Genomic DNA, 27,542 nt, shown 5'->3' with positions numbered 1-27,542 from the left:
AATATCTTTAAACATTTTAGTTACTCTTTTTTTAAGTAGTATTCAGGGATCTTATGAGCAGCATCAGAAAGTAATGCTACAGATTATGATGCTATCATCACTTAATAGACACAAACTTCCTAGGGTTAAAAACCAGATCTAACCATTCACTGCTGAAAGTCTCAGACTCTAGGACAGACTTTTTGCTACTTAAAAAAAAAAAAGGAAAAAGAAAAGAGAAGTTTTGCATTCACAAGTAATGTCAGATCCTAATTATGTAGGCATGCTTTGGAAAATGAAATTGAATGGATGTAACCCTGAGCAACTTAATTTAACTTTTAAGTTGGCTCTACTTTGAGTAAGGAACTGGAGCTACAAAGGACCCTTCCAGCGTAAATTACCCCACAATTCTGACACACGAGAAGCTTTCCCTACCACAGTAGAACTTTGATTTCCCTGAGAAGCCTTGAACTTCACGGCTGAATGCTTCGGTGCTGGCATGGTGGAAGGCTGAATTGTCGTGCAGGCTCCTTCCTCGGCAGACTGTTTTGCACCTACAAGGGCTACACTGAAAATGGAGGCTTTTAAAAGGCCACTAGCAGGGTCTCTCTCATCAACACAAGCACGTGCTTTGTGAACCCTGAAAGTGTTTAATACCTTCATAAGCGCTGCCTTGATCACTCCTGTCAAAACCTGACAACGTTTGCCTGAATTTTTCAAAGATACTAGTGAGATCAAGACAGACAAATGAGAGGTGGAATAATCTCATGCACTTCAGTCCCCTAGGGAACAATCTGGGAGAAAGGGGGACAGGAGAGAAATGAAATAATAATAATAGAAAGAATTTCTACCCTTTAAATGAGGATTCAACATTAAGGCAATTCTCTTGCTCTCACCAAAATTAATGACAGAAGGGTTTCTCTGCATTGCAGTGGAACAAAATAGGATCCTAATATGTAGATGGCTCTACCTACACTTTACTTTCTCTGAAACAAAACCATCCCATTTTACCATGACATGTCCTACAGTGATAGCTGGAGCAGGTTTCCCTTGCCACATAACTGGACTTGAGGAGTCCTCAAGAAGAGGGTAGCTGAGCCAGGCAAATTTTTCTTTATTCTGCCCACTGTTCTCCCCTCACACAGTTCCCATGTCCCTTCCTGGAGTCAGCTCTGTCCCTCCAGCACTAACAAAGACCTGGAAAGAAGGCCAGGACCAAGCTTTTCACTAGAACCTCCTGCAAAAAGGGAAGAACAGGAGGAATAGGACCTTTCTTATCCTTTCCCTTCCCAGCACAGACACCCTGAAACAAGAAAGTGGTCTCACCTTTTGCTGTCTAGTCATGGCAGCCCAAGTCTTTACTATGTTATGGAACAGCAGTGATGTTAGCAACAGTAGGGATTATATAAAAAGGCTACTTTTTGCAAATGACCCAGAGTTTGGTAATCCACTTTTACAGCCACCTCTGCTGTCAGTTCAAGCCACAGGTCTTCTAGGGAAATAATGTAGCCCAAATCTGACCTGATTCCTTTGTGCTATCTTTTGTCCTTTCTTCCAACGGAGAATGGGTTTGAGAGCAGGTAGTTCCTTGTCCTCTTTTCCTCTTTCTATCACATGTTCCCAAAGGCTGTATGCAGCTTCAAATACAATTGGAGAGATGACGTCTTTGACTCTTTTCTGTACAAGAAACCAAATAGATATTTCACCAGTGCATATAAGCAAGCAGGTTTCCATCTACAACAATTATACATTCAATTAAACCAGACCACTTAATTAAACATGCAATTAAACCAGATTCAACACTGCATACAGAAGGCAGGTTTCTCTAGCTCCTTTATTCTTCTCCAGGCCAAACAGGAATAAGCACATAGAACAAACAAATCAAAAGATTTTTAAAAAATAAAATAGATTTTTTAGAAAATAGTCATTCTTTTGGGACTTACTCTTGAATCCACAGAAGCAGGGGCATACTTGACACATTTATAAATCTAGTGGTTTTCAATAAAAGACATTTTCTTAAAAAATAAAATAAATTAGAAAGTGATTCCAATAATCCTGCAGAAGCAAAGAGCAAATCATCTTAACCTCTGGGGTTTCTAAATCCTAGACTTTGACTGAAGTCACCTCCAGTGAGCTCCACACATTAAAAGAACAAAAAACCTCCATCTTCCATTGTTGTTTTGCAATATCAGTGAAATGAATGGACAGGTAGAAATACCAATGTGGTTATAAAATAAGACTACAGACCTGGAGGGGCAAGAAAGGCCATCTTCCAGCATGGTTCTCAAAGTAAAATTCACAGCTCCCCCCACTTTCAGTTTGTAAAAGAAGAAAGTTTTCAGTTTCTTTATTATACCTATTATTCTTAGGCTTCATACCAGATGTATTAAATGGTGCCATATTATTTGGCTGATGGGAAAAAAGGACTGCCTTTTCTTGTTGCTGGAGCCCAAGCCACAAAATTCATACCATTTGTCATAACATACATTCCTTAAATTCAGTTTGCTGTGCAAGGACAAAGGGTTCATTGTGCTCTGTTCAGTCCTGACTTTCAAAATCCAATTTACCAGAAAACAGAAGTGGCAAATGCTCTATCTTTTCATAGGCAGACATTCCTCTTAATTTTTAGTTACTTAAAAACATAGCATGTAATCAGTGCAGATGAAATTGAGGCAATAAATAAAGATCATAAGTAAGCACAACAAATCTCCAAATGGGCCAGCTCTCACCTTCACCTTGCATTGACAATGGCCTTCTCTGAACACAGCCTGCCAAGCACTAGAAGCAATTGAGATGCAATGCCATTTAAATGGTATCTTCCATTTGGGTAGTAACTGGCTTTCAGACCACTCTGTTTGATCTGTTTCAAGGCAACCATTTGCTTTCTCCAATATGTTGAGTGGCCACAGATCTCTGAAGTCAGACAAAGCTTAGTGGCTAACCAAATTCCCAAATCATCAGTTAGCTGGGTGAAAAACAGAGACCAGGCTGGCTGATAATTACTCTCCTGCATCTTGAAGGCTTCAGCCAGCCCTTAAACTCCCTACTCTAACACCAATTTCTGCCAGGGCCCTGAAGTTTAAACTGTGCATTGCATGGAGTGGTTTGTGCTTTCTTGATAACAGACACCGATCAACAGCAGACATAGCAGCAGTGGTGATAGCTCAGTGTCCTCTTCCAAGTCCCACAAAAAGGACCATGCATGCTCTGAAGCATTGTGAGTCCTTTCAGCAGAAGAGACACTCGTGCCTGCAGCCCCTTCCACAGTCCCATCCCCAGGGTAAGAACTGTACCATACTGAGACCACTAAATAACAATACTACAGCTCACAGAAGTCACTAGCTTTGCTTTCATAGAAGTGTATTAATTTAAGCAAGGATTGTATCAGCCTACAAGAAGACTATGTAAAGAGAGAAACAACTATAAAAGCATGTAGCAACAGTCAAACACAAATCATCAGGCAAATTGCCACCTAATCCAACTGTATGCAACCAACTATGTGAACACAATTAAAAATGTACGGAGTGGGTTAAATTAAAATCCGCCTACAGTTTTTCTGGCTCTGTTACTGCAGTATGGTAAGAATAAGTACTTAAGCACTTCTAAGCATTTTAATATGATCATGCAGGGTTAAGTCCAATGCCCTTTAAAGTCAAAAAGTTCCTGTTGACTTTGATGAATATTAAAGTATGCCTATTTTGTTTGCTGGTGTCTTTTTCCGCTTTGTTTTAGTGGTGAAATTGTGACTTCTCCCTCACCACAGCCCTGAGGAAATATGTTTCACATAGCTGTGAGAAATATCTCTAATTAAAATTTCAGAGATGGTCAAATAAAGTGAAACAAAGAACTTCATTAACAGCACACTGGGTGCACCTAACTCATGACCACGTTTGAGCACACCCCAAATGGGAGGGACGAGCCTTTTTAAGACCCTTTGATTTACATAACCACTCCCTCGCTCCTCCCATGCCAAGCCTCCCTCTTTTCTTCCTTAAAAGGTCATATAATCTTCTTCTTGCAGTCCACTGGTTGTTTTAATCAACCTATCAAGTGGTTTCCCTGCCTCCAGCCGCATGGTCCCTTGGCAGTGAGCCCAGACTGGTCTTACTGCCTTACATACTTTCCTGCCTGCCTTCACACCATAACTGTAAGTAACAGTTAGTAACTGTAAGCAACACTGTAAGCAGAACAGTAAGCAGCAATAGGTAACTCTAAGCAGAACAGTAAGCAGCCCACCAGTCCTCAGCCACAAAATGGCTCCCCAACTCCCCAAATAAAATGACCTTCGGGTATCTCAGCACAGGGCAACCATGGAAACCCCTGCTTGTAATAAAAACGTCTTATTCAAACCAGTTGTCCTTAATTAAGAATAAAACTATGAATGCTACCCAATTATTAATTTTGCCACACGTTCAGTTCCTTCTGCTCACAATCCTACAAAAATAAAGGCAACAGTCTGTGGGATATGTCCTGGGTAAGATGGAGACAAGACAGTTCTGCTTCACAGGTACACCACAGACTGTCTGGAATACAAGCACATAAAGAGAACAATATTTGCCCAAACACAATCTGGAGAAGTACTATTTTAGGTTGAAAATACAACCAGTTCCGTCCTCTTTCAGTCTACCCAAATGTATCTCTTCCAGTGGTTGAATCATACACTGATGACACAAACCACAGATTGCTTTTAAGCATTCCTAATTTCTAGGAGGAAGTCCAAAGATGTAATGAGAATCAGGTTTGAGATAGACTAAAAAATCCTGTAAATCAAGAAAACTGTATGTAGTTTTTGTATCAGTTACACAGCCCTAATGAACTGGATGTGCCAAGGGATATATTTTCCACAATGAGCTTTTACATGTAATCACCATTTTTCACCACAACGCCACTATGCCGAGGAAGTGTTGCAGGTTAAAGACATCTCTTTAACCTACCAAAGAAAAAACATCCCTGGAAAATCATAGCATATGGACAGCACAGATTCATTAATGAAAAAAAATATCTGAAGGACACTAAAACCAGTGTAATATCCAAGGAATTCAAACTATCAACAGAAACAACTATGCCATTAGGGTTCAGTCAGTAATAGCAACAAAAACCCAGCCTGTATAGGCTGGATCTCACTAAACTGGTGCAAATTTTCACTGTGCCTGAATTAGAATTGGGGTCCTGAAGCTGGGATGCTATCAGCAATCCTGTGCTCTTACAAGCAGTTTCTCTAGGGTGGTAGAGTTTTTTTCCTTCTCTTTCAGACCAGATTCCATTCTGGACATCAGAATTTTTTGCAATAAGGCATCTGTGGAAATCAATACACTTCAGTCCCAGTAAATTACCCTCCTGCCAGTATCCTTTCCTGCAAGGGAAATAGCCCTAGCCAGCTGCATCCTTTTGCCGGGATCTTTTATCTTTTCCTGTGAGACACATTGCATTACAGGACTCTGAGTTGAAGAAAAAGGTGTTTTGGTATGAATAAGCTGGGGTTTTATCAAGAGTATTTCAGGATGTACCCTCATTAGTACCTAGCAAAGACAAAGAACTCAGAGTCAAAAAAAAGCACACTTTTAAGAGCATCTAAGAAAGTAATAAGGCATCTAGAAATGTTTCAAAAGACATCATGGTCCTGAAACCTTGCCCTAACAAATGTGATAACAAAGGTTTGCTATCTCCTCTCATAGAATAATCACCTCAAAGAAATTTTTTAATGTTGTGGTAGTAACTGTGCACAGCCACATATTTCTTTCTTTTTGTTTCTCTGACTTAACAGAGGAGAAGCAAGCAAGAAAGCAAAGCCTTTGCCAGATTTATGACTGCATTTCTATTTGACTTTAGTACCAAAAAGTCCTAAAAATCTGAAAAGTAATTGCAGAACAACGATCAAATGTCAGATCTGTGATTCTGAACATCATTTCCAATTCTCTCTTCAAGATGGAATGTCATAACCGTAAAAAATAATTTTTGGCACTTTTCATTGGCACAGCCTAAGGCACTTCATGACAACACAATCATAAGTACAGAGTCTAGCATCCTAAAGGCACACTGCCTTGGCAGACAGCCACTGCCTTCTCCAACCCTAACTTCATGCTACCAAGAGCCCACACACATCAGGAATTCAAGCAAATTTGGATGGAACAGGACAGAGTTTTTGTCAAGGGACAGGATATATTCAACTCATGGTGCGAGTGGTTGCCAGACTGGATATCATTTCATCTTTCTTTCAGCTCAGTGCCACAGTACACTCAGGGGACTGTACATGAGCCCAATAAATCATCCTATCTAATCCCCTTTCATCTACAAGGTGAAAGTCTCCAGGAAAGGACTCTGGAGAGTGCAAAATTCTATTTTTAATTATGGCTAATGGGCTGAGAAATAAATTGAGATGTAAATAATCGTCACAATCTACAGCAAGAGTCTTGCAGGAATGAAGGATAAAATGTGGTCCTTTAAAGCAATAAATATGAATTTTTAACAGCATCAACTGAAGAAATACACATAATCCTCAGGGTGACTTCCACAGTTGCTCCTTGCTTTTGTTCTTGTTCATGTCATCCTGGAGTTTCTCTTCTCTTTCTCTGTGGGAAAGCTCTCTGCTCTGTTGGGCCTTTTTTCTACTCACTCTGACCTGATCTGAGGACAACAACCCATGCACGAATTCCAGAGCTTTTACTGAATTCAGAACAGCTTTTCAGTACTTCCGATAATCAAGCTCTGTTTAGTCAAATGACTAAGAACGAATTCCAGGACCTGGCTTTTAAAACACTCAACTTGAAACTTTTAGTCCCAATGTATTTATTTCATGTGCTAAATAACAAGCAATAATAATAGACTACAGGAATTTTTACAGTCTTAAAATACACAGAATACATTTGACAATTCCAATTTAATTGATAACATAATAATGCTGTAAAATGTATAAAAGACATTGTACTAATGCTTATCCAGCTTGCCATTTTAATCAGCTCACAGGTATTTATGAGGACCATGTAAGTCCTCATAAATAGTTCCATGATCAGTGATCTCAAAATAACTCAAATGTCCACCAGCCTTCAGAAACAAAGGCCGCTACTGCTGCAATTTATCAAATGAAATATCTGCTGTATATATTATAGTTTATGAATCAATAAGATGACAGTGCTTGACTTTAAAATGAACTGTCTTCTCCTATTATTTCAGTCTCCCTTTCTAAACTGAGTCGTTCAGGATGAAAGGCTTAAGTGCCATGCAATTCAGTAAGAACATTAATTAGACAAATTGGCTTTAAACTGAAAGTTTTTTAAACTGAAATTCATTTCAGATGAATGAATGTGTACATGATATTCTAGTACCTGAAAATGAATACGGTGGAACTTAACTTCCTCGCTCTGCTCCTTGTTGAGCACTTATTGAGTCCAAGTTTAGATCCACTGGTGTCAATTTCCAGTGTAAGTTAATATTTTCAACCTTCTTTGATACAGATATTCTAGGACTTGTAATAATTTATTTCAGACTGGCATAATTTTAGCATTGTTGTCTCCCCACTGTGCAGGTATACAAAACATGGTCATGCAAAAGTCATCTAGAAAAGTTCTAGTTTCCGTTCCACACACAAGCTGGGGATTTTTAAATACATATATTTTTCAATTTATTTTTTTAAAATGTTACTGTAGTTAAAGGGGGAAAAAAACCAACTGCAAACTCTTTTCCAGAGAAGAGGCAGAAGTAAAAGTTTACTTGATTAGTAAAAGCTTATTTACAAAATTACTGGTGAATTTTTTGTCAAATTAATAGTACATGAAGGCAATCAGAGGCCTGATGTTTCAATAATATATGCTTCTGTTTTGTTTTAAGATATTGTGATAGTTACAATTCAACAAATAGGTGAATAGTCTTTGTTGCTAAATTTCAACTATTACAAGACTTCTGAAGAATCTCAAATTTTAGAACAGGGTGTCATATGCCCAAGTGTTATTTAAGGGTAGCATTTAAAAGAATGGGAATGTTTTCTTTATCCTCTTCCTAAATGCTTTACACCAGCACACAACTGTTTCCACTAGGTCAGCAACCCCTCTCCACACACACAAAGATAACTGGAAAGATGTTCTGGGAAAGAAAAAAAGCAAATCCTGGGGAAATCTGGTGTCAAATAAATACCAGGTGCCCAGGAGCCTGCATGCACTGAGAGAACACCCTGAGACTCCAAGGAAAGAGCTGGAAGTCCAAACCTAATCTGAGTACAATCTCACTGTGAGTCTAAGTGTTCATTGTTCCCGTGTATCTGGATTCCCACTATCAGCTGGTGCATGATAAAGGTATTACTGATATTGACATCATAGAGATTGCAAACAGTAGTGTAAATATTCCATGTCAAAGGTTACAAAGGCTTAACAGCAATATACTAGGGTATATATTTCATAGTAATCAGTAAGAAAAGTTACTACATGCCACCCAAATTTGATATTATGTATTAGTGAGCTCAGATCTTAATTTTCCAGCTTAGACATAAAACGCATAATGACAATACAGATTCACATCATATTTGTACATTTGAACGTTGGGTCTTTTATTGGACCTAAAGTTTTCAGTTATGCTTTTATCACCCATGCCCTTTCTCTCTTTTACAGTTCATTTTCAGTCATTCATTGGGGTTCTTTAGATGAAAAATACAGACAATTCCTCAACTATCTAAAGTCATGCTACTCCCCTCTGAAGAAAATAACTCTCCTGGGTTGAGATGCCCAGCTTTTTCCTGGTACCAGGCAAGGCACAACCAATCTCTATAACATATGATGAAACATCTGCAATATCGGCAATACAGAAACACAAACCATTAGAAAGCCCAGGAGCTGATGAGTATTTATGAAATGAAGACCTTAACTTACGTGATTGAAGAGAACCCAAGAAGGAAGAATAGGGGTAAAAAATCAAGCTTCTATTTTATTCTCTCTCTGAAAATATAATCTATTTCAGCAGGGAATTATATACAGAGTAGAGATAATAACTAAATCCAGACTCTTCCTGCACATATGTAACCCTATCACACACTTGTTTTTTCCACTGGAGTTTAAGACCCTTGGCTCCTGAGTCATCATATATAATAACAGGTCTGCTAAAAGTTCAACATATCTGTGGACCTGGGGGAGTGGAAATTAACTTCATGGTTAATTTCAGCATTCATATAGTGTACTTGCCGGTTCACTCTCTTGCTTTTTTCCTATACACAACTAGATAAAAACAGCTGTGTGTATACGTCATCCACAAACTTCCAGTGCAAAATCTCACACATAAGCTGTCCTCAGAGCCAAGGACTGAGATGAGGACTGACTCTCCCAACCCCTTCCTGAAGCCACAGCCCACAGGGGCAGTCAGGAGCCCTTTTTGCTAGTCCTCTACCCCTTTTGCTGTGTGTGGCAGGTCAGACTGGAGGCACAATGCAGCTCCACACCTGATGATTCCTGATGACACCTGATGACTGCTGTTCAAGTGACACTTAATGGCACTGTGCCCCTCAGTCTTTGCCTGAGCTCTATCTGCTTCTACACAGCCATAAGTAAACCTCTGAGCTACGCTGTAGGAGAAAGCAGCCATCCTTCCTTCATCCCCCTGCTCCAGATGGACTTTCTTCTTCCCCTTGAAAAAAAATATGGCAGAAGCACTTTTACGAGCACATTTCAAGAGGCAATAGCAAGTAATCAAAAGGCTTCTCCCAAAATCTGTACAGAGGACAAAGGAGAAGGACACACTCCTCTCCTCAGTGTTTCCCACTGACCATCCCATTAAATGCCTGCTCCCTTTTGGAGATGCCTGTCACTTCTAAGGGAAAGTAACCACCCAACGCAGGTTTATATGAATTAAGACAGTATCCCAAATATCTTCATGAATATGGATCTGTAGTGGTTTAAAAGTGCTATTCCCCAATTTAGTGCTCCCACCGAATCACTCCAAACCATGCTTGCTACCCACTTCCCCTCCTTCTACCCCCTGCAGCAGGCTGAAGAGGAGAATTGGAGGCACAAAAGGTAAAGATCACAGGTTGAGGTAAGAACAGTTTACTGGAAACAGCAATGAAATAATATAATGAACAGTAACAGCAACAATACTAATGTCAAAGTGTACAAGAAAGAGGAGGATGATTCACATGCTCACCATGCAGAAAACGCATGACAAGATCCAACTGCTCCCTCTGCCACACTGCATAACCCAAAAAAGGTACCCCTTTCCCCATCCCCAGAAAATGACATGAGGTGGTACAGAGTAACCTCCAGGTCCCAGCCATGCCCACTCCTGGCTACTGCCAAAATTAAACCTTTCCTGTCTGGAGCTAGGACATTATCCACTCCTACTATCTACATCATGGCCAGATCTTACACGTTCCAAATGTCCAAATAAATAAATAAATAAATACACACACACACACACACACACACACACACAGAGCTATCATTTCCATAGTCAAGGGCCATCCTTCCAAGATGTCTGTTAAGTTCATTTAGTCCATAACTGTAGGTTCTATCTGTTTAGATGTCTTCCAGGGCAAGAGGGCTGATGAGCTGTTAGCTCTTTGCAAGCTGCATCAGCAGCTTACAACTGGTATATCTGGAGCAGGCCATACTCATTGTCCATGGAAGTTATGGCATACAGTGGCAGTGTCATTCAGCAACCAATAACATACAATTCAACATTACAGTGTTCTCACCCAAAAATCAAATCCCCTTGAGGTACACATGGTGTTTCCCTAACCTACCAAGTGCACCCAAGTCCTTGAGCAAAAACAATCTCACATATGAGTTTGCCTTTGCTTGAGGTGGCAGTAATCCAGACTGTCTTCCCTAACATAAATTTCTCATATGCACCATGGGGACTTTATCCCCTTGTACCGTATGTGGAGGTTTTGATTGGACAGGGCCAGCTTGGTTATTGGAGACTCTAGTGTTAACTAACCAGGTGGGCTCTGCTAAATGTAGATCCCAATGCTTGAAGGTCCCACTACCCATTGCTTTCAATGTGTATTTTAACAGTCCATTGTACTATTCAATTTTCCCAAAGGCTGGTACATGATAGGGAATATGACATACCCACTCAATAACCACTCTCTGGCCCAGGTGTCTATGAGGCTATTTTTGAAATTAGTCCTATTGTCTGACTCAATCCTTTCTGGGGTGCCATGTTGCCACAGGACTTGCTTCTCAAGGCCCAAGATAGTGTTCTGGGCAGTGGCATGAGGCACAGGCTATGTCTCCAGCCTCCAGTGGTTGTTGCCACTGTAAGCACATAGCACTTGCCTTGGCTCTCAGCTTCTGCAGGTGACTCCTGTCAGGCCCTCTTGTCAATGCTCCCATCCCAGGACAGGAATCCCAGTTGCTTGGCTTCAGTGCCATCTAGTTTCACATCATATCCAGCAGGTCACTTTATTATCAGTAGGTAAAACATCAATGGGCTGGATGAGATCCTGCTACATTCCCCAGAATTGCAGTGGATTGGTTTGTGCATTCGTCTGTACCAACTGGCAGATTCCTGGACAACACTTTAGTTCTAACATTGGTAGCTCCAATGGTCCAGGTGGCTGAAGCACTGCTAGACTACTCAAGGAAGAAGACAGAAAGTCTGGATTGCTATGAAACATCACAATAGCAGCGGAAAAAAATATTTTGATAGATACTTCATTTTAAGGTGACCTGAAGGCCTAACAATATGCTGTTATGAGCCTTTAAATGCCATTGTGACAAAAAGCATTTCATCAATACAGCTTTATAAGAAATTCATGTATAGAACAAGGAAACATTCTAGTTAAGCCCAGTATCCTGTAAAAAAACAGCACAGAAAAAAAAAAGTAGCATTGTGTCAGGATTGAAAGTAAGCAGAATCATCCTCAGTAGAAGACAATAGTTAGAGATGAAAGAAGGTTATCATCAGCATTTTTACTGACAGTTAATTCAGTAAAGGTGGTCCTTGGAACTCCTGCAAAGAAATCAACTCACTGTTCAGCCAGCCTGCCTGCCTTCATGTATGCATCTGAGAGAGAGAGGCTAAGTGCATGAAAAGAATGATGTCCATACACTTTAATTCGCCTACTATTGAGATGAGAACAGTTTACTTACAAAATCTGGAGGTATTTACACAGAAAAATATAAATCCTTCTTTTGGTAGCAGGAGAATAGATAGCACACAATGGGAGCCTGGGAGGAGTGTTGCTGTGGTGGTTTGACACTGGCTGGATGACAGGTGCCTACCAAAGCCGCTCTATCACTCCCCTCCTCAACTGGACAGGGGAGACAAAGTATAGGTCTATGAGTTGAGATAATGACAAGGAGAAATCACTCATCGATTATCATCATAGGAAAAACAGACTCGACTTGGGGAAATTAATTGAATTTATTACCAATCAAAATCAGAGCAAGATACTGAGAAGTGAAACAAATCTTAAAAACAGCTTTCCCCCACCCCTCCCTCCTTCCCAGGCTCTGCCTCCTCCTCTGGAAGAGGCACAGGGAGATGGGGAATACGGGTTACAGGCAGTTCATCACATGTTGTTTCTTCTGCTGCTCAGAAAGAGGAGTTCTACCCCTGTTCGAGCATGGGGTTCCTCCCATGGGAGACAGTCCTCCATGAACTTCTTCAACGTGAGTCCTTCCTGCAGGCTACAGCTCTTCCTGAACTGCTCCAGGGTGAGTCCCTTCCACGGGGAGCAGTCCTTCAAGAATAGGCTGCTCCAGTGTGGGTCCCACATTGGGTCACAAGTCCTACCAGCAAACCTGCTTCTCTCTCCATGGGTCCACAGGTCCCTGCAAGGAGTCTGCTCCAGCATGGGCTTCCCACAGGGTCATAACCATCTTTCAGGTACCCACCTGCTCCAGCATGGGTTTATTCCATGGGCTGCAGGTGGATCTCTGTCCTCCCGTGGTCCTCCATGGGCTGCATGGGGACAGCCTGCCTCACCATGGTCTTTACCATGGGCTGCAGGGGACTCTCAGCTCTGGCACTTGGAGCACCTCCTGCCCCTCCTTCTTCACTGACTTTGGTGTCTCCTTAGTTGTTCCTCTCATGTTTTCTCACCCCCCTCTGAGTGCAGTTACATCTGTGCAATAACTTACTTTCCCCTTATTAAATATATTAACACAGAGGCATTACTACCACCTCTGACTGGCCTAGCCTTGGCTAGCAGCGGGTCCATCTTGGAGCCAGCTGGCATTGGCTCTGTCAGACAATAGGGGAAGCTCCTAGCAGCTTCTCACAGAAGCTACCCCCGTAGTCCCCCTGCTACCAAAACCATGCAAATCTAATACAGTTGTAATAATGTGACCCAAGTCTACTCTTGCACTATTAAATGGAAGAGGTATTATTTATTAGTCTAATCATCTTGAAAGGAGGATTTAAAATCAATATGGGTAAAAGGAAAAAGTGTTATGATTGCCTACTTTGTCACATGAATTTAAAAATGTGAACAGAACTCCTCTGTGATGTCTACTTTTATGTTTAATATCAATTCATGTTTCACATGCTAGGTATCTACTAGAAGCCTTCTGAAACCAGGACCCACAGTTTGAGCTTTTTACTCGTCTGTGCTACGGCTTCTGTACACTCATGAGTTATGCTAGCTGAAGAGCTCGAGGAAACCATATGAAATCTCTAAGGATGACAAACTCCCACTCACTATTCCATAACACCCTAACTAATAGGAATTAATATTATTAATCAAGTACTGTTGAGGAGAACAGGTAAAGGAAACTTATCCATTACATAGCACAAGCATTATGGATGGTGCCAAGGACATTTTCTTAGCCCCTAGTTCTCCGATCCTGCACATACCTACATATCAGTATGCTGACAATCACCTCAGCAACACCCTGTTTCCATATCATCTCCTTCCCCACCACTTCACTTCTCCCATTCTCCTCTGATCATCCAGACACCATTTTGCCAACAGCCTCCTCTCTTCAGACTCTTCTTACAACTAACGTGAAACCAAAAGGAAAAAGAGGAAGGAATCGGAACATATTTCAGAAACCTCACCATTTATTTTGGCAACAGTAAGGCTTTTCCCCTTGTTTCACTGATCATTCAATGGAGAGGCAAGAGTCTCTTGCTCAGAAGCCACACCAGCGGATACAGCTGCCCAGCTCTCGGATGGCTGGGCTGGAGGATATTGTACAGTGACAAAGGACAATTGTTTACACCCACAGATGGGAGCAGGATGAACCAAGGTTTCTCAGGGGAACCAAGGAAAACCAAAACTTTCCCTTCAAGTTCCATTGGCTTTAAAAACAAACAAGGCAAATGTTTGCACAAATAAGTGCAAACCATACAGTTCCCCAGATCAAAGTCAAGAGCTCTGCTCTGAAGCTGGAGGTACATTCATGGGGAATGGAAAAAAAAAAAGGTATTTTACAATGGCAATACTGTAATATGGTTTTAACTAACACATTCTCCTTTGATTACTTTTGATTATTTTTACATTATCCATTGAGTCAAGAGTGTTTATCTTAGTAGCGTTTTCTCAAATCCCATCTATCAATTCCACAACAGGTAAAATTTTGGTGACAACACTCATTGGCGGCCTACAGGACTCCTCTAGGTGATACGCAATGACTCCAAATGGATAACCAGAATATGCTGTTATCAGGGGCAAGAGAAGAGAATCCAGCAAAACTGGGAAATGACAGAGTTAACATCTAGCCATGTGCAGGCCCTGACAGCAAAATACACACAAATCATTGGAGAGAGGTCAAAAGAGATTATAACCAGTGGGAGTAATAAGAAGAAATTATCAGAAGGGGGGGAGGGGGAGAGAGAGGGGAATGGGGTATTGGGGATTGGGTTTTTTTAATTATTATTCTGGTTTTAGGAAGATATAATATTACAAAATTCCTTAAAAGACAAGTTTATCTGCACTAGATATATCTCGCATTGTAGAGCTGTAAAATAATCTTGATTTGTCCAGATTGCTCTCCTTGGGTCTTTTGGTGTCTCACAAATAACCACTACTTTCCTCCCAGTTATCGTCATTCTCATGGTACCCTGAGCACAATACACACATTTTGTGAAGGGTTATGACACAAAATTACCTCCTCTGTATACAGCAACCCATTAAAACCCAAGAGCCAATACTGTGGAGAAAGGCATTTTTCTATGTCTCAGGCATAAGCCAAGTGGAACCAGCTGCATGGTGGGAGCCATAAACACCTCTGACACTGACCATGGCAGTCCCAGCTCCAAAGGAAACAAATGCTCTATGTTGCCCTCCAGTTTGGGTGTATGTAGCACAGCATCACTGCCCTTGGGTAACTCAGTTCTCAAAAACTGCATGCTCAGCAGCTCTAGGATTGGAAGGAGCTTTGGTGACAGCATCAACCACAATAAATATGATCTCCCTAGCTATCTAACTAGGTCAAAGCTGACGTTATTTCATTTTCAGGGGTGAAGTCTTTCCTTAATTTTCTTACTGCATAAACTTTTGGAATATATTTTTCCAGGATCTGTTCATTTCCAAATTGCCTGAGATGTATCATTGAAGAGCAGATCAGAGAACAGTAAGCATGTCAGAGAAAAACATCAGACAGTGCAAGGAGCAACTGCAGAGGTCAGGGATTACATGTAGAGAGCTGCAAGTGCATCAGAAGCATGGCACTCAGAGCTTGGGAAAGACAAAGTGAAGGGAGGATGGAAAAGACAAGGATACCAAGGCCACAGGCCATGATGACAGAGCTCCGACCCTACAAGCAGCACATACCAAATTCTGAAAATCACCACCAACAGCCTCTAAACGCTTAGTCATAACTAAGAAAAATAGCTGTGTAGGGAGCTTCAGTGGTCGGTTTCAAGACACAGACAGTCTTTCACAAAAGAGTCACAGGTCAGAAGCATGTATTAGATTCCCTGCACAGCTTGCTCAAGCACCAATTATGTCACAGGGCTTTGCCTTAGCTTGGACACCATAACACCAGTAGTGTGTTATATTCCCAGAACTGTGCTGTGAATTTAATTAAATACAAACTGACAGTGGCAAGTTACAGTATTTTTAACTTTATCTCAATTTCTTTATTACTTGTTCAAAAATTGCATCTTCATTCCCAGACACAAAGCACATTCAGCCATCTTGTATCCCACTGGCTGTGGGATTTTATCATATTTCTCTGCTTTGGTACTGCTTCAAAACACCAGTACAGAGAAACTGATATTGTTTTGCTATAATTTGTCCCTGTTTCATCAACAGGAACCTCTTAGAAACAAACACTGGGGTACTAATGATACTCTTTAAATTCTCCTTTCTTAAAGAGGCAGCAATAGACTGTATAATTTAGTCTGCCTTCTTGTATATACCAGACATTACATTTCATTTGTTTATCTTCCACTATATGAAATAATTTGTTTAGCTACAGCATATTTTCCAGGAATACAAATAGTTAGGTCCTATAGTAATCTCCCTTGAATTTATAAGGTCCTGGGTCTGGCTTCTTTAAATGCATGTGACATCACATTTCAATCACTGGTTTCTGTCACACCTTTCTCTCCTAGATTACAAATAGTTTCTTATGTGCCTCTTGACCTTCATTAAAATAAATGGGTGAATAGTTCCAATTTCTGAGGCCTTCCCTTGGATACTTGAACAGGTTTTATAGTCTTTAACAACATCATCTAAACAGAAAGCATCTCATCAGAGAACACACCATTCTAGCCCTGGGCAAAGTAGCGATCTATACAGAAGAAGAATCACTCCAAGGTACCATTCTCTCTGTATGTATACTCAAAGAACTCACTGCTCCTTTTTGTCAACCATTAGGCTGAGAAGTATTGGTCTTCTATGACCCTGAAATCCTTCTCAAGGTCCTCACTTTCCAGGAGACAAGCCCTTCTCCCCCTTAGTAGGTGGGACCCACATTCTTCATTCCTGGATGAATGACCTCACACTTAGCTGGATTAAAATAAACTTTACTTGCATGGCTTAGCATAGTAGCTGATCCAAAGCACTTTATAAAAAGGTCCCTATCCTCCCCGTTTAACCAAGTATTTTTGTGTTATCTGCAAAATGTAGAAGTAATTTTATATTTATTTTCAGATCTTTAATAACTTTATTAATTTTAAGCTTTCTATTGATTCATTAAGAGTATCATTAAAAGTAACCCACTTAATAACCCTGCAACAACACTTCCTTTTTACATCAGTCTGCTGTCTAAGTATTAACTTTTATATGTACAGATTTTGTACAATCTTTTCTTTTTTTTTCTTTAAAATCATAGTGCCTAAAACACTAAGTAAAACTGCAAACCCCTAAAACTCTATTATATCTTCATAAATACCTTCACAAGTAAACTCATTTCATTATTCAGGGTTCGGGTTTTGTTCTTTTTAAATCAAGCTGTATTTGTTCCTTTAATTTCTTGAGCAATCATATGATATATTTGTATTTCCATTATATTGTTTATATGATGATGTCAATCTACTTCTCTTCAGATTAGCTTTCCTACCCTTTTTTGGTAAATGGACACTTTAAAGCCCTCAGTGATTCCTGGAATTTTCCTCACATTGCAAGATTTAGGAAAAGCTAACAATACAGAACCAGAAAGCTCTTCAGTCAGTCTTTGGGACTCTTAAGTTTCCAGACCATTTTAATGCATTTATTTCTGGTAAACAGTATTTGATATTTTACATATTTACAAATGCATTAAAAGCAGAGCACAAACTTAATGAAATATGAATGTGTTCTCCTCCCCCTTAAAAAATTGCGTAAGTATTTAATGAAGCACTTTTGCCTCTGTGTATGAACAATTTTACTACCATCATCAAATCATGGCCCAATATTATTGCTAGGATTTATTTCAGTAATGCATCACAACTTTATTCTGAAGAGGCTATAATCACAGAGGAAAGACTCTCACACAGACTCTGAGGGGAGAAAGTACAGCTGCTGTACCACAAGTACTGATGTTACCATTATAGGTAACATGGAGTAGCCAGGCAATAGGTCAGAAATGTTTTCTCATGTTAGAGATCAACATGTTAGGAAGGGATGCGAGTTGAGAAACCTCACGAAAAATGCACTGCGCCTCTTCCTTTCCTCTCCAAAGATAAATGCATGTGTCTGAATAACTACTCTTAGCTTCCTCACCATCCAGACTGATTTCAAGTATGACAGCTTGAAATCTCCATAACCTGAAATCATGAAAACACCTAAAAATGAGAACATGAAGGCAAATTTATACCCTAGACTTACTGGTATAGTTTTTCTCAATAGACATAGAGTATTTTACTAAGAATGGAAAAATGTCCTGTAAAAAGCTTCATACAGCACAGCAGGTGTTTAAACCTAGATGGCTGAAATGATTTATCACTGCCCACAGGTAATATGATTCTTTTTAAACATACCCCAGTCAGGCGAGGAAGAATAAAATGAGACATCACAAGCAATAGGATGAAAAGGAAAAGCTTACTTAGCTCTATTTTGTTAAAAATATGGAACGATTTTTAGGTTTTCTTTTTATTTAAAGTGAATGAAATTTTCTTTCCATGGAAACCTGCTTTTAGCACTACTCATCAGTAAAGAAGAGACTTCTCTCAGCATATGACATTTAAAAAGGAAACAAAGAGGGAAAAATAAAGTTCATGTTACGGTAGTAGGTATCCACCTCCAGCAAGTTTTTCCAAGGCCTCTGAGAGGAAAACTCTTTCCATTATGTAGAAATAGCCTCAGTTAACTTTTCCACTCCTTTAACTGCCAGTTTGCAGTACATATCATCTTAAAGGTCCTTTACGTCTACCTTCTACCAAACTGACCACATCTTTTCCTTGGAAAAGGTATTAAAGAAAAAAAAAACAAACCAACCCCAAACAACCAAACCAACATAAAAATATACTACAAATCTTCCTGAGGATCCTAAAGTAAAAAGTGTTCATTGTCAGCAAGGAACAGCTTGTGGCAGATGGATGAAATATTTTCTCAAAACTTCAAAGCCTTGGGCAAGACAGTTACAGTTACACATAGTGTTGTCTAATCCTAATTCTTTAGGAAATAATAATTGAGATATTTGTGGTATTCTCTGTATACTACATAAGCCACAATAATGTTATCCACTTTGCAAAGATGAAATTATAGAAAGACTGAAGGTTTGCCAGTTTACTTTTTTGGTTAGTGTTAAAGGAATATAAAATGAAAACTGGCTACCTAGAAGAGGATGTGACTACTGTAAGACAGAGCAACAGTCATAAAGGTTTGTTAATCTTTCCCTGAAAACCAAAAGAGGGGAAAATTGTCCTGTTTTCAAACAAAATCAAGGTTACTCAATGCAAAAAGTCCAGAAATAATTTCTCCTGAAACAAAGTCAAATCTTTCTTTGAAAGAAAAGAAAGCCTGCACACCCAGTTCATGAAACCACTGCCTCAGAGGTGAAGCAAAGGTGAACACCACTGCAGCCCTGCAGTCCCAAACAACATTTGTGACACGACACAACCAAAAAAGTTACACACTTTAGAAGTGGTATTTGACACATCCTTCACTTGCTTTCACCTTTAATACTTGTTTTTAAAGCACTTGGTCAAAGCAAACATTTTTATATTCTCCAACTTGACAGGTAGAAATTTACTGAACTCCTCAAATAATTACTCCTGCCACCATTGAATTCTCATTTTGATATCTCAGATGACAATCTTCAACCACAGTACTGTCACACTCATACAGTGAGTTAAACAACTAGTCAAAATCAGTTTTCTCTGAAAATCCCTGCCTAAACAGCACCTGTCCATTTGCATTCTCTGCACATGAGCATGCAGCTTGACACGTAAATCAAATGAATACCCTTCCAACTGACCATGCATATACCTATTATTTTGTTCTTACGTGAATGCAAATGCAGTTTGCATGCATAGTTTTAAAAAATCTGTCTTTGGTCTGACCATTTCTTCACACTGAAAAATCCTGAACTTTGATCCAGCCTTGAGCCATCAGAAGCAGCTATAAAAAGTTTAACCGTTCAAAACAGGCCCATTTTTCTTTCCCTTTAGTAGAACTGTAACATATTCTGCTTCTCTTCTGTGTTTTACAGAGAACTGTAACACACTAACCGTTTATTACAGACCACAAAGCAATCTAAAACTAGAACATCAGTCCCTGAACTGAAGTAAGTGTAAAATATCCTCTCGCTTTCCTAAAATCACTTCTGTCTGCTAATATAACAGAAATATCTGGCTAGTCAGATAGCAAACAAAGTGCAACGGAGGAAGGAAATGTTTTTGGAAAGAGTATGAGTGGACATCGTGAAAAGCATGAAAAGCAAAACCATTTTTCTCAACAAACTTGAAGAGCAGCCCCACAGCCCTCTGTGTGGAAACCTGTCGCAGAAGATCCAGGCACCATGCAGATCAGAAATAGGGCTACAGCCCAAGTACCTGGTCTGTGAATGGAACAGAGATCATAAGAATTAATTCTAGCTGCACGAATAATGAATCAAATCCTTTTCATCTAGCCATAGGTTTCCTTAATCTTTCACCTGACCTTCTCCTCATGAGTAAGTGCATGTGGGGAAAAAGGAAATACACAAATGGGATTCTGCTTCTCCAACAAGAAGCACTGTTGATAATCACCTTGTTTTGCTTTTGTTGTAGTTATAAAGTGTATCTGCTTCTTCCCTCATAGTACTAGAAGACTCCAACTCAGGCAAAAACCCCTCAGATTAGCATTTTGGCAGGTTTTCCAAGCTGCAAACAATTGAAAAGAGTACGTTCACAAGGTGGCACTCGTAGGAAAGCAGCATCTTGACATTCAGTCTGTGTGCCGTGAACAATACTGCATGCCCTGGGAGTCATGATATTGCCAAACCACTCTGGTGATGGACAGGTTTGTATTTCCAGATTCACCTTTTAGTCCAAGATGGACGTGTACTCTTTTTCATTAATGTCACAAGACAAATCCCAATGTTGTTAAGAATCGATTTAAAGACATTTGCCTCTTTAACCAACTACTGGTACTTCACAATCTTACTTGGCCAATGCAGATTGAAAAAAAACCAAACAACCCCCCCTCCAAACAAACTAACAAAAAACCGAAAACAAACCAAAACACAAACCAAAACAAATTAATTACTTTAAAAAATGTACCAGAGACCCCATAAAAGCTCATGCACATCACTGCATGCCATTTCTCTTTTCCAGTCAGACCCACTGAAGTAGAGCTGGGTATTTAGCTCTCAGCTTCAAATTAGGACAGTGTGCTTGGCCTTGGGGCTTCACCTGACTTCAGTGAGGGATTTCCAAAGAGCATGTTCTCTGCATGTCTGCCATCCACACTGCAGTGTGGCCCTCACCAGGGCAGAGTGGGTTTCCCCAAAGGAGCTCCATGTGCTGAGGAAAATCTCTGTTTTTAGGACAGCCTGCCATCCGGGGCAGAGGGACAGCTTACCTGGGAATTATGCTTCAAGATGTCAATTCTTGTTTTCTTCACAGATACTTTTCCTTTCAAAATACATGTTTTATAACCTACAGTGTTTACCACCTCCTTCCCCCAAACTCCAATAGAACAGGTGCTTACTGCAGCTGCTATTTAAAGATTGAAAGATTTTACCCTGCTGTGGTAGCTTCATAGATATTCCCCAAATCCCAACAGCATGGCAGCTCCCTGCCACTTTTAGAGGAAGATAGACGCTGTCTCTTCCTACCACACTGTCTCTGGGGCATCTTCATTGTGTGATGTCAGCCCCTACCTACAGCCTGTCACAAAACAGGCATTTTCCAGGCTCTGATTGTAAAAGCCCTTCCCTTAAAAGCACTCAAAGACCTTTCAGACCTTTATTTTATTACTATGAGCTTACTAGTAAGCATTTTTATTTTTCAGACTTTTAAAATATACTCCTTGTGGAAGACTATTTTTGTCTTCAGTAGTTGCATTTACGTGTCATGTTGAATGCCAACTGTGTAGATGTTAAAAAGATGAAAAAATAAAACGGCTCAAAATGTGTACTTTTCCAGCATTGCCCAAACCCAAGGACAAATAGAGAAAGTCCCATTTCTCTACTTCTCACAGCCACACCACATGGAAAATTTAATTCCCCAAACAGCAGCCTACCAAAAAGGTACCACAGTGCAAAAAAAAGGTGCTGTAATCGAAATCCTTTTACAGCAGTAATTATAGCAGTTGCTGTGAGGCCAAAGTTGTAATTTTTGCAAGCCAAACTAAAGCAAAAGGACCGAAAGTACTGCAATTGTTTTGGAAAGCTATGAGGGAGGTTTCCTTTCCTTTCCTGCTGTTTAATCAAAGTAGTGAAGATTGAGGTCAAGAAGAGACATGAAAGCTGTACCACTTTTCTCTGCTGGGATCCAAGCTTCTCTGTGTTTCTGCAACATAATGGAATTAAAGGATATTCATAAATCATTACCGAAAAAGGAAGGGGGGGGGGAGGAAGTCCCAATCCTGCAATAGGCTCCATAATGGCTTAAATTCCTATGGGCACAGAGTAACTAATAATTTACATACAGTAGTTGAAAAGAGTGCTGCAAGCTAATGAAAAAGAGAAGAAGCAGCTGCAAGAACTCCATTCAAATCATTCTAGCAAAGCACAGTTGTAATGTGGTGTCCCCACTGAAAAAGGCAGGCCGCAGTACGCACACAACCAACCTGAACCTCCCAAATCTCCACCATGTTCTAGAGAAACCCCACAACGCAGCCAAAAGTCAAATCTTTGGATTGGAAAACAGGTTTTGCTTTGTTTGGTTATAGGATTTACATTGATCTACTTTTTTCCCCAAGATTTCATTGTTGATTTTCAGCACACTAAATAGAGCCCAAAGAAGATTTCTAAGAATAATTTAATATGGTTCCAGTCCTTCTTAGGGTGAGGGGATATACTATCAACCCAAGAATCTCAGCTTTAAACATTTTATCCATGTCTGTACTTCCCAGTTTCAAAAAGGACATGTTTCAGTTCCCATATTATTTGCTGAGAGAGATCAGAGGGTATGAGATATGCTCAGCTGACACATAAGCAGACAATTCAGGGAAGGGCTTAGTCGCATGGTGCCATTTGCAGCTAAAGCAAGCAGAATTGACTATTTGCCCAGAATTCAGCACTGCTGCAAAATCAGGTACTAATTTAAATTTGAACAGCACTGGTTCCACTCATGAGCTCTGAAGATAACCAGTTGTCAAAATGGCAATTATATGGAAATATTAAATGTGATCATACTTAACCACAGATTTTGAATGTATCACTTTATTAGTTCTTCATGTATCTTCTGCAGTTGGTTAAAGGTTTTGTGGCTGTAGTGGTTTGAACCTTGTTTTCTCCCAGAGGCTGAAAAGTGGCAACCCCCAGGGGTGGAAACCCCTCAAAGTTTTGAAGTTCTGTCCAATGAGCGCTCCTGCAGAAATGTAAACATATCACAAGCACCGGAAGAGAAGAGTTGTAGTTTGGGTTGTTAGAAGAAGGTAGCCATGTTGTAGGAGCTTTGAGGAAAGGGGTCCGGAGCCCCTCGGGGCCTCTGGGCCCCCCCCCAGCCCCAGTTGGGGGCTACAGAGACTTGGAACAGTGTTAAGCTGGACTGTGTGTCTGTAGCTGTGAGCTGGGAGATGTTTTCCATCTTGAGTGAGCAGAGACAGAGCAGAAGCGGCAGCAGCGTCCAGAGGTTATGGCTGAGAGCCAGGTCAGATAAGAACTGAACCAGAGGAAGCAGCAGAAGCTAGCAGCAGAGCTACGGGGTTCTGGGGGTAAGAACTGATATTAGACCCCCCAAACTCCTTTGAGACCTCCTGGAAGGAGGAAGATGATGGACTCTTACTTGAAAGAGCCTTGAAGTGCAACATGCACTGCAGAGAGGAGCTGAGAAGCTCAGGTCGTCCTGAGAGCTCAGCCAGGACGGTGTGGGAGGTTGGCCTTGGGGGCCCTCCCTTGCTGCAAGCTACAAAGAAGCTCGCAGCCTGAGACAGGGCACAGAGGCCCTGCAAGGAGCTTGAATCTCCTGGAGATACCAGACCGTCACGAAGACCCCCCTGCGTCTTCGTGATATGACCGTGGTGGAGCGACCTTTGTCTGGGGTCAACGCAGCCCACGGAAGACCCCTTCGGTTGACTGACGACGGGGCTGAGGAGGCTTGGATACCCCCTCGTGAGTGCTGGCAGAGATCCAGCTATCAGCTGCTGCATGCATGAGATGAGGAGAACCTGCTGCCTTAGAAGAAGCTGCTGCCCTGAGAGACTGGAAGGGATCTGTCCTTCTTTCCCTCCTGGACTTTTATTTGGAGGGGAGAGGAGATCTGATCCATTGTAAATACTTATGTCATGGTAGAGATAGTTGTGATCGTGTGTATAATGTGTTATAATATTTATTTGTACAGTCATTGTAATATATTCCCTTTCCCCCATTCTGAGTCTGGTTGTGTTTTGTCTGGAAAAACCCATCTCACATTAGGTTGAGATGTGGGAGGGGGGATGGAGCTAGGGAATTAGATTTTGGGGCTATCTCAAACCATGACAGTGGCTTAGATTTTTTTCAAACTATACAAATTCTATAAAAAGAGAATATGTTTGATTTTTTCCTATATTTGAGATAAATTACTAGTTTAGCCAACAAATAAACCTTTTTAAAAATATCCATATTATATCACTTCATACCATGGCCAAGCATCCATTTTAAAAAAGCAGCAAAGTACCTGTAATTATTTGGTCCCCACTTACAAGAGAATAATCAGTGCTACTTTTGGTCACTTGATCTTTGAGATGTTACTGAAAAAAATGGTTGAGCTGTTCTAAACCACTGAATTATCGGCCAGCTTCTTAAATACAATGTCTATATTCCTTTCTTCCATAGCTTCTCATTTCCCTATATAAACCTATTTTCTTTGAGATAAAAGGCTACTGCAGATTATGGTTGTAATTAAAGAAATGCAGGACTCTGGAGACTGCTTCTCGTTCTCCCGTGACAGAAAGATAAATGTTGTTATATTCAAGGTTCAGAAAATCTGCAAAACTGAAGGAGAAAAATTGCAAGTTCTTTCAGTGACAAAAAACCCTCTCAAAACTCTTTCTGACTCTATATGGAAGAGATTGAAAGTATTTAAAAAATTTACAAAAATTAATTCTATAAATAATTAATTCTGAATTTGAGGAGAAAAAAGTGGAAAGAAAAATGAGGGAATGATTCATAACCATTTCCTGTGGAAATTACTACCCCAAATAAAAAAAGACTTTGAGTATAAGGTGATGGAAAAAACCCACCAACTATAGCTGGAAGACAAAACCCAAGTCTTTTGTTCTAGATTGTTTCTTCCCACATAAGCATACAAACAGAAAAAAGTATTCTTTATAATGCTGTAATATGAAATGTCTGAAGCTTGAAAAACTGATTTTTTTTCTGATCTTCAAACTTCTGGTTATTTCTGTAACTTTATAAAAAGAATATCTTGTACATAGTGTATTTTCTCAAGGCCATGTTAAGGTCTGCATATAACTTGTCCTTGCCTGGAATCTCCAGTCACTCCTTATTCCCTGTACTTTTTAGGCATAATGCCTTAACTTTCCTACATTACAATTTTCCTCTCATTTACAAACATCATTCACCACAGGGAGTACAACTTGACTTAACTTTCATTTCTGAGAAGCATAGAAAAAATTCTAACCCAAAGATAAATGTTACAATGAATAAACATTTTTAAAGTTATTTCAGGAGCTGTAGAAATTCACAGTAGAATTCATAGTAAAAGCATTAGTGTTTATTGGCAGTACAACTTGCAGTTGTTTAGATTTTACATAGCTTTACTGTGAAATTCGCCCTTCCAGGGATCTGAAGATGAGAAAATGCATATTTCAATTACAGCAATTCATTCTCATCTCAAACCAAGCCCATTTTTACCCAAACTAAGCTGAAGTGTCTTCACATCTCTTTATTGTGCAAATCCATTTACATAGAATAATCCCACTATTACCATAATGTTCCTGTTATTTTAAGTCATATGAATATCTGCCTCACGTTTGACTATTCTTGTCCCCAAAAGCAGCAACTGCCATACAATCCATCTTACAGAACAAAGTAAGAAAAAACACATATTTTGTTTTTAGTTTGTGCCAAAATGACCATGATGGGAGGCCAGTTTAATTTTTTGTAAGCCACAATGCTTGCCAGTAAAGCTTGTGTTTAAAACACAGCGTTTGTTATCCCATTGAAAAGTCACCCAAACATTCAGTGCTCATTGGTCCAAACAACAAAAACTGCTCCCAAAGTCATCAGACAGACAGAACACACGAAGGGCTTGGGTTTGGGATAGTTTTGGTTTTCTTCTAGGGCTGGCAAAGAAAGATTGCTTCAGTAATGGGGTAGGGTCAGATGTTGCTTACAAATAACCGGTTTTGTTATGAAAAATGCCCCGTGACAAAGTACAAACTATGGAGTGTTAAGTTCTCTTCAACCTGTTAATATGAAACCCTGAAGAGCAACATCATAATGAAGAAACTTTTTCCTCTTTGGCATGGTATTCATAAGAAGTGGTCCCTTCTTTATACTTTAAAGACAACAGTCTTTCAAACTATTCCAAGAAATGCCTTTCAGAAGAATCACATTTCATATGAAGAAAAACCAGAGGAGAGGGAAATAATACAGAAAGATTTAAACCTCTTGATCTGTTTTTTTCCTTAAACTGCCTTAAAAAAGGGAGTTCATTTGCAAATTGAATGTGTAGACAAAAAAATAAAAAATATGCACATGGAAAGGCACATTTTTAAAGTGAGAAAATAGAGTTCCTTAAATGTGCAGATAAAGCAAAGAACACTCAGAATAAAATAAATGGGAATAATCAGCAGGATTTGGAAAAGAGCATCATCTAATTATCTGTATTACAACTTGAGAGTATAACTGTGTAGTGGTAGCTAAACTAGCTTTAAACTGAGTTGCTGGTAACTGTGTAGCTGTAACTATGCAGTTTTTCAATTTGAGGAACTCCTGGATGTTTCTGAGTGGACAAGAACTGCCTGCAAAGCTAGTGAAAGGATTCATATGTTTATATTTCTCCAATTTATTTTTTTTTTAGTTTTTCAAGCACAGCCTTGGGTACAGTCTTGGCCACTGCCAGCTTCTGGAAGGGATACAAAAATCTTGATTTATTGTCTGAAAGTATCATATGTCATTAAACATGCCCCATCAAAGACACACTGTGCTATGGGGACATGCCTGCATCAGCAGTCTCTCAGCTACTGCCTTTGCCCTCTAAAATTATCCAAGGGTCATTGCACTCTTCTGCCCTGAAAGCCACAAAATCCACAGACCCAAAACTTCCCAGGGATTCATTTCCTGTCCAAGGATAAATGGTGGTATCTATACTTTATTAATCACTAATCTCTGCCAAGTCTGTAGGGACTGGCCACTACCTATATGTCCCCTGAGGATTATTAAACCAGCTAGAGGTTTAAATTAACTCCAGATGCAGTCCCATGGACAGGGATGGCTTTCAGAAACTGTGCAGCAGAGGGGCTTCAGGTGTCACAACAACATGTAGAGGGGACCCTATTGCCCAATGCTACCAGGGCTCTGGGTGCAGCTTTACGCCAGGACAAGGGCTGGGTGCAACTGCTTGTGGAAAAATGGGTTCACTGAAACGGAAAAAAGGCTTTCACATGATGTGAA

The 27,542-nt window shown here is 40.1% G+C and overlaps 1 protein-coding gene across 1 annotated transcript in view; it reads right to left on the bottom strand.

Annotated features, from left to right (window-relative positions):
• ITGA9 (integrin subunit alpha 9) overlaps nucleotides 1-27,542 on the bottom strand; it is a 215,333-nt gene that overhangs the window by 106,290 nt on the left and 81,501 nt on the right. Inside the window, exon 16 of the mRNA XM_027655964.1 lies at nucleotides 1,501-1,656. Within this exon, the coding sequence (XP_027511765.1) occupies nucleotides 1,501-1,656 (156 nt within the window). The remainder of the gene's footprint in view (nucleotides 1-1,500; nucleotides 1,657-27,542) is intronic.

This window comes from Corapipo altera, unplaced genomic scaffold (assembly GCF_003945725.1).
Source record: "Corapipo altera isolate COAL_440 unplaced genomic scaffold, ASM394572v1 59, whole genome shotgun sequence".
Classification (NCBI taxonomy): Eukaryota; Metazoa; Chordata; class Aves; order Passeriformes; family Pipridae; genus Corapipo; species Corapipo altera.
The sequence above is the reverse complement of the archived record's forward strand: the minus strand, read 5'-3'. Positions and strand labels throughout refer to the sequence as shown.